The sequence below is a fragment of the Labrus mixtus genome, chromosome 11 (assembly GCF_963584025.1).
Source record: "Labrus mixtus chromosome 11, fLabMix1.1, whole genome shotgun sequence".
In the NCBI taxonomy this organism is placed as follows: domain Eukaryota; kingdom Metazoa; phylum Chordata; class Actinopteri; order Labriformes; family Labridae; genus Labrus; species Labrus mixtus.
In genome coordinates this window covers 10,573,092-10,581,401 of record NC_083622.1, presented here as the reverse complement: position 1 = coordinate 10,581,401, position 8,310 = coordinate 10,573,092, and the positions used below count along the sequence as shown (strand labels likewise).

General features: G+C 39.9%; 2 protein-coding genes across 2 annotated transcripts in view; both read right to left on the bottom strand.

Moving 5' to 3' along the window:
* Nucleotides 1–552: 552 nt before the first annotated feature.
* Nucleotides 553–1,955, bottom strand: bola1 (bolA family member 1). The gene is made up of 2 exons (XM_061049916.1): nt 1,881–1,955; nt 553–1,268 (listed from the first exon to the last, which is right to left on the bottom strand). Exons 1-2 carry the CDS (start codon nt 1,885–1,887, stop codon nt 793–795), a joined length of 483 nt encoding a protein of 160 aa, XP_060905899.1. The 5' UTR covers nt 1,888–1,955; the 3' UTR covers nt 553–792.
* Nucleotides 1,956–2,902: 947 nt separating this feature from the next.
* Nucleotides 2,903–8,310, bottom strand: part of sv2a (synaptic vesicle glycoprotein 2A) — a 51,025-nt gene continuing 45,617 nt past the window's right edge. The window contains exon 13 of the mRNA XM_061049942.1: nt 2,903–6,870. Within this exon, the coding sequence (XP_060905925.1) occupies nt 6,687–6,870 (184 nt within the window). The 3' untranslated portion in view covers nt 2,903–6,686. The remainder of the gene's footprint in view (nt 6,871–8,310) is intronic.

Genomic DNA, 8,310 nt, shown 5'->3' with positions numbered 1-8,310 from the left:
ATACAAGCTTGCAAAATGTTAATGTTACCAGCTGTAGTAGGTCATCTTCTTATAGTTTTGCATTCAGCATTTTAAATACACATTTATTTTATTTTTTTTCTTGTCTCTCGAACTAGCACCGATACTTTAGCTAACAGGGTGAAAGGCTTGTGACATTGCACCCTGGCTTCAGGCTCAGGGAGGGTTACTGAAAAAAAACAAGGTACCACATTATACATTTTTATACACAAAATTAAAAAGCTTTATATCATATATGTGAAAACCTTTATTTTATTTGTGATAACATCTGTTGCAAATGATAGTCCCTTGATGGTCCCACCCCAACCAAATGGTATCAACCTGAATGTGCACATGCAATCTAAGTTTTGGATTCAGACAGACCTGAAAACATACAAACTTACCTTTTACATGAAGTAGGAGAGACCCGTTTCTCACGACTTTAACTGGATGCATCAGCCTCATTCTTTTGGTCAAAATGGAGTTCATTGTGGAACAGGGTGTTGAATCAGTTCTTTGATTGTGATAAGTGTACCTTTAAAAACACACTGGTGATTCATGTTTGAATTCATCTTTTATTATGATAGAATCACAACAAAGCTCCATCTCTGTATTGAAATCTGCAACTTTCTCTTCCACTAAGCCAGGGAAGTATAATTTATAAAGGGATAGCTCTATGGGAAAACAATTGTTACCTGCATTTGACAAAGATAAGTTATTGTGTATTTTCTGTCCAACAGCATCCACCTGCAGTCTTTTAAGTTCAGTCACAACAACTGCTTCATGAGCCAACCTTCACTCCCGCCCTCCTTTCAGCTTCTCCTCCACTGTGTGGTCTCCCCTCGAGCCCCCCATGCAGGGAGGACTCTTGGCCAGGGTGGGGTTGCTCCCCCACTGCTCAGGTGTCTTTGCCTGGATGGCAAGTGCATGAACGCAGCTACTCAACTCCTCTTTCAGAGCTTCATTTACCAAACGGTGGCGCTTTATTAACGCCAGACCCTCAAACTGGGAGCTGACAACCAAGACCCGGAAATGGGATTCTGAGCCAGGGGGCACAGCGTGCATGTGGCTTTCATTGTGTACCTCCAAATAGTCAGGCTGGAGTGTGTTGGTCAGTTTACTTCTGATAGCTCTCTCAACGGGCCGGCTCGGGTCAGGGTCCATGTGTGGTCTGAAGTGGGCCAAAGGTCGACTTAAGGCAAGACTGGTAGAGATGGGCCGAGCACAGCGGAGGACAGTGGGCAGCATTAGAGGATGTGGCAGGAGACCACCTGTAATAAACAGAAGGGCATAAATACAAGTTATTATTTTTAATGACAACAAAGCGATGTAGTGAAATAACACACAAAAACTTAAGTCAAAGTCCTTTTTAATATTATTTTTCATACACATAAGGAGCGCAATCAATTTATTGTCAACATCTTGCAGGAAATCTACAATTTGCTGCAGATTTAAAGCTCACAGGTTGACATAGAGAGTCAACAGAGTGAGGTTCATGAACACACCTTTATGGTATGATTTATGTCACTGTTCAGCCCCAGCAGAACTACAGTCAAGATCAGTTAAATAAACAGAGAACCAATGTAATTGACTTTGATCACTTATAGCCTGACATGGCGTAAAATAGTCACTTTCAGAGATGGTAACACGACTTTCAATCCCAAATAAGCTTTCACTGGGACAGATGGTTAGCTAACCAGAAACTAGCTTGTTAGTTTTCATTGTAAACATCGCGCATTATTTAAGTAAAATAAGACAATGTGACGCAGTCTCTGATCCGCAAAGGTCTAAGAAACTACAACACACACGTCTGTATTATAAGAGACACCTTTTGAGCGACTCATTAAGACGCTAAAAGTGATGTTTCTAACATCGGTACTCACCTTGCATCAGAAGCGGTTGACCACAGTACACAGAAGTCGCACATGCGCAATGTTGCTTAAGGTTGTGTTCCCGGAAGCATGAAGCGTTACTGCCCCCTTCTGACGTAAATACGAACTTCAGTAAATACGACGGAATAATCTTTTGTAAATCTTTTATTTCTGTCAGGATCTTGTGTTCTTGTTTCATAAAAAAAAAAATTGTATTTTAAAATGAATATTTATTGTTTAGCCACACATTTTAAATTAGGTTTAATTCCTGGTTGCTAGGAGACAGTGCAGCTCTGCAGTGCTGCAGCCACTCAGTCAGTCAGTGCGGCAGCTGGAAGGAGGAAAAGGAAGTAACCTATTCATTATCATAGACAGTCGAAGGGGTAAGTAAGTGGAAAAGGTAGAAAATGAAGTGTCTACTATAAATTAATGTTGTGATTCACAAAACGGTATTGAATTGAGATTATACTGTAAGGGTAATAGGATTTGCTCACCTGCAGGTGGATGTCATAATAACCATAGACTGTATGAAACTGTCAATAATGAACATTTTCTTAATGGAACAAAGAACGAACAAAGTCTTCCAGCAATCAGACAAGATGTAACTCAGACAACCCCTGAAGAAGTTGTTTGCCAACAGCTTTACTGAGTTTTTTTTATAACAAGTTCTTAAAAAATTGCACATATTATCTTCTGTGCAAAACTTATTTAAAAGTCAGATTTCCTACATTAATTCTTGCAACCTTCAGCACAACAGTACAACATTATTATTGCAGCAATGTAGCTTCCAGAGTGAGAGTGAAAAGCTTGACATCTGATAGATATGAATAGCCTGCATCAACACATTCCTCTCATTTGTTACAGAGTAAGACAATTTCTAGTGCTAACTCGTGTTTGAGCTCCCTTTGAGGGGTGTTGTAGCAATAATATGAATTTGACATGTAGTAGAAAAATAGTTTTTTTTACAGCAGCAGGATTCTAACCTTGTTGAAAAATGTGAAACAAAATGTATAGACAACAAGAAACAACAACGGTTGACTTTAGTATTTTTGCACTTGTTTATTCTTCATGGTTCTTTGTTATCCATTGTGATTCCAAAGGGTCAGACACACAGCAGAGTGCGAACCCAATCAAAAATCAACAATGAGAAAATATAAGAAAAAACCTCACACACCTTTAAACAGAACTGATGTCGTCACATTTAGGCTAACTATGATTCATAACCGGTATTTAACATTGATGTATTTACTTATATTTCATCCTCATTTTTTACAAAATACACAAAATCAAAGACAACATACATCATTGTTCATTTACACTTTTTTATATAACTTTTTTTTATATATTCATGGTTCCACAAACAGTTTCTATACTTACAAACAATCAACTACAGTTTCTACAGCACAGTACAATGACAAAGGTGATAAATTCTTTGTTACATTTAATTAATGGCAATGCAATCTTATTGACAAAAGCCTCAAGACTTCGGGTTGTTTTAGAGAGTACACACACATGTTAGCTGTTAAGTCCGGTGTCATTATTAAGCCAACACTCAGCGTTTTAGAGGACAAGGCCAGCATACAGTCATGTGCTCCGATTCCCAATAGCTTCAAAGAGGAGAACAGGAGACAAATACCCAAACACTTATTGCTTTGTTAACTTTTTGCACTCACAATTGACCGTTGCTCACGCAACAAGTTAATTATACAAAAAAAACCCTGTAACATAAGCTAAGATATGTATCTACCAGACAATTTAGACTTAGAAGGAGCCTGAACTGAGTCACTGAGACAGGTTAGCGCTTTAACGGCAATCCATTTTGAACAAATACAACAGTTATCTTGACATCGTTGTTCTTCATTTCATGGGTGAAACAGGACGACATACAGAGAGTAGGACTGCTGATGCTTAGCTTTTATATTTGTACAGTAAATGTGCGTTTTTATATATTATCAATGTGCTTTTAAAAGGGGAATTTAGGCTAATTTTCCTTTCTCATGTGCTGGCCATTTTGACTCCTGAAGCCATTACTTCATGCGGTTTCAAAAAGAGAGCGCCCCGGACTCTGGAAGACAGATTCTCTGATGAATCGGGAAAAGTCTTCTTCAACATAATGAGTCCAGTTGTTCTCGCTTTGCATGATTAACAGTTCAAAGTTGACTGACTGCAAATTTCCAGGGCTCCAAAGCTTTGAAGAGCTATCTTATTAGTTACACTATAAGTATTTTTATTTACATATATTCATATCTATAACAGAGAACTGATGCTGTAATGCGTAAACTCAGGCCATACAAAATATTTGGCAATAATTAACGAGAGATGGCACACTCATAGATAATGAATATGATGTCAAATTGTGGACATAAATCAGGGAGAGGGTTTTAAATGTACGGGGGCAGGTCGTCAAAGCTCAAAGCACCCATGTTCACAACTGCACTCGTGTTCACAATCTCATCATTTGGTTGGTTTTGGTCTTTGTGCTCTTGCTAAACGCCTTGCTCTTTTTTTTATACACCTCTCTAGCAAGGCTGCATCAGATTGTTTCTTGAAGAACTCAAGGCGCTCACGATTGTGCATGTACGACAGAGTACATTTAGTGCAATGGGTCGTCTATTTATTTAACTGTCTTGAGTCTATGTATGGCTGCTATCCTACAAAATGGCAGTCTGGATGAGAACTTTATTGTCAATCTTGCATGTTAGGATTTTGTCGTCTTTTACCCTGCAATTGTGAACACATCACTCGTGCTTTGTTAGTTCAGGGGAATGTTGTTGTCATTTTTGCCGACACTGTGCTTTTAAAGTTGTGGGATGGATGACAGGCAGCCCTTGGCAGTGAGTTCTCTACGGTGAATCTCATGTTATATCTAGCTACATTTGTATCATTTAATAGTGTCATAAAGCACAAGTAGACACACGTTCCAGTGCACTCCAAAGCCATACCCCATGGACTATCATTGAGACTGCAATAAATCACCACTGTTCCAGTACATACACATCTCACATTAAGAAAATGAAAATTGGAAGTAGGAAAACTTTGCTGCCATTCTAAATTTTGGTGCAGAGTTTTTCCAGCGGTTTTTCCTAAACATCCCGTTGATGCTACACTCTGCTCTTGGAACAAGAAAGCCTGAAAGATCAGACAACAGGATAGCCTCGTCCAGTATGTTATCACACCATGTTCAGTTATCAGTCGGAGACAGCTACCCCACACGACCGTTCACATACCAGAGAAGTTGAGCCAAATGTGAAATGCTAAAAGACATATTCAAATAATAAAATCCCAATATTGCACAGAGGTTCAATATTGCACCAAGAAGCACACTCACATCAATATAAACATTCAGTTCACACAAATATTTTGATTATAGTTTATCTGTCATCTCTTACACACTTAACACAATTCGTGCCTGCAGTGAAACCATAAAAGCTGAAGGTGAAGGTTTTTTTTATTTTTTTGACCCCCTGACTACTTGCTGTTCTTCCATTTGTAATGTGTTATTATGTGTGTTATGTGTGCAGATAAAGGATCGTCTGTATTTTGGGTAGTGTGCTCTAAGATTGTTTACTGCTGCGGACAGCAGAATAAAAGCACTGTGCTGTCTTTTGTGGGATGGAAATGTCAAAAGAAATGACATCAAATTAATCCAGAATAATCAATCGGAGAATCAAACTTGTCAAAAATGTAACTTTCCATAAATTTACATACGTACTTTATTACATGCATATCACCCTCCAAACAGATTTGATAAGAGGCAAACGCACTGTAAGACCGGGACGGGGGAGAGGGGGGGGAGGTACCAACAAGGCATTTCTTACAAAGGGATACACAGTATGATGAAAAATGGTGACTGACTGCGAGTTTCTGAACATTTTCATCAAGTCAAGAAAATGTTAGGGGACATTCACACTGGCTAATGGTTGTGCTTCAAATGTACATTTTAACAAATGGCTTGATTGTTAAGATGAAGTGGCGATCGTGACAGCACAGAATTGAAGACGTGGCATGGGAAACATACATTGAACTGTTTTGAATGTATCGTGACGTGATCAGAAACCATGTTTTAAAGGGAGAAGGGGGCCTCGATTGATCTCCTCGTCACTTTCTAACAACAACGAAAGCAAACCTGGAATGTTCTATCGCCTAAAAAAGAAATGGCAGTAAGTCTGTACACCAACACAAGACCTTTAGGAGAGAAAAAATGAGGAGAGGTCTTTGTTTGAGAGAAAGCCAAGAGAGTTGAGTCTTGGTTTTACCCAGAAATGTCAAAAATGCTTCAAATCAAGGCAGAAAATGTCGCATTTTTGATTCTGTGTCCAACAATGGCAGAGTACTCGAGACTTGACAGGTGAGTTGAATTTGCTCAGGAGAATGGAGGTGACTACAGAGAACTTCGCATCAATGGCTAGTGGTCATTTCTATGAGTCTATTTCCATGGCTCATCATCAAGAACCCCAGTCCCCTGACCTCCAACCCCAGGTGGATGTACTTTAATTTGGGAACCAAATCTAAACATTTTATTTTATTAACAGGAAATTAAACATCACTCTTTTACTGAGCAACCTTCCTTCACATTGAGCAATCTATTGAAGCTCGAGGTGTTTGCCACAGCTTCTATTGCATGGAAGGGGACCTATCAAAGTTTACAGCAAATCTATGTCGCTCCTCTGTGTTGTCTTGAAGCGTGTGCACTTACTTTACTCTATCGTTGTGACGTGAGGGGTTAGAGGGTAGGATTTCGAGGGCTCTTGAGCTCTTCATTCACAGTGTGGCGAAAACTCTTTCTGCTCCCCTGGAAAGTTGAGGGCGCCACACACACTATTGCAGCACCTGACCCCGCGTCTCTGGTAGTTTAAGGGCCAGAAAACTGCCCGCCGCCAGCGCCCCCGAGGCAAAGAGGATGGGCACGGCCTTGGTGATACCAACGAACGAGGTGAAGATGCTTATGCCTAAAACAGCCGCTAGTTTACAGAGGGCGTTGAGGAAGCCAAACGCTGTGGTCCTGAGAAAGAGAAAGGGGACAGAGAGGGTACACAGTCACACACTCTAGTCTGTTATCTCATTATTTGTACACACATTGTAGATATTTGCCTTAAGGTCAGCTCTTTGCATGTTTATAGATTGATTTAATATGAGACTCTCAGAGTAGATGTCCAGTAAATGTCACACTTCAGCACAAGTCTCTGAAACCAAAACAAAGCTGTCCCGCCCCTCCCTCAGAGTTCTGAGTGGGCTTCATGTGAAAGAAACATGTATGACACTTATTCGAGACTCAGAGTGAAACATAAACAACTTTAAGGAAGCGCTGACTATAAGGAAGTTGGATTCACTCTTTAATAGAAAGGCATTGGTCACCAACATATTTAGTTAGGATATATTTGATATCTGACTGCTATATTATTATTTAAAATGTTATATATGTTATATATGCATTTTACACCAAAGTTAGGTTAAGATAGCACATCAATGGGCTTCAAAACGCCTCTTTAGAAACCAACGGGCGACTACGTGTTTAATATAGTCTATGGCTTACGTGTGTCCTAATCCTTGCATCCCTCGCTCACATCTTTTCCTCAGGTCGACACACAGTGTAGGAGCCAAAGCTGCCAAATGAGAAATCTTTGCCTCCACAGCATCAGAGAGCAGCATCATCAGTAAGGCCCCGTTTCCACCTAGCGTTTTTTTTCCGGGCAGAAAAGCGCTGGCTGTGCGCTCGGGAGTGTTTGCGTGAAGCGTTCGTGCGCCGAGAGTAAAAGCGCTGCACATCCGTCCTGTCTCCATGACAACAGTCTGTTGACAACTGTACAGCTGTATGGCCGACACAGCTCTGTTAATTTTTGCTGCATGTTTTAAATTTGAGATCGTTTTCTACCCCAGCAGACACGGAGCAAAGAGGATGTGAGGACAAGACACGATCCGTAGGAGGCTAAAATACAGGGAATATCAAACATTTTTGAAAAAAGCGCCCGTGATGTCAACAGCGCCTTTCTGAAAAGTTGAAACGCTTTCATCAGGCCTTACTGATGATGTGCTGCAAAGAACACCTCATTTAAGAACAGTTTCAAAGTCTTACAGAATCTTTCACAGGTTGATAGTCAGACATATATACAAATCTCTCACTGGCTTGTACAGTATACAGTATTAATTATTGTGTAAACTGCCTGACAGGCTGATTATTACTGTATAAATAGAATTCCTGTTGATGATTTTAATCATTTTATATTCCATTTAAACCTTTTCATTGATGTCCAGATCATTGTTTTGGTTTGATTATTGAGGTTTTATTTACTTGTGTTATTGTTTTCTGCACAGTAATGCACCACATACAGTAGTTGCATTTGTAGGATATTTCAGGGACGAAATGTTGGGGAATCACACAAAGCCGCACTGTTACAACATGTTACATTGCATGCCAACGGCTGACTGTGTTCAGCAGACCAGC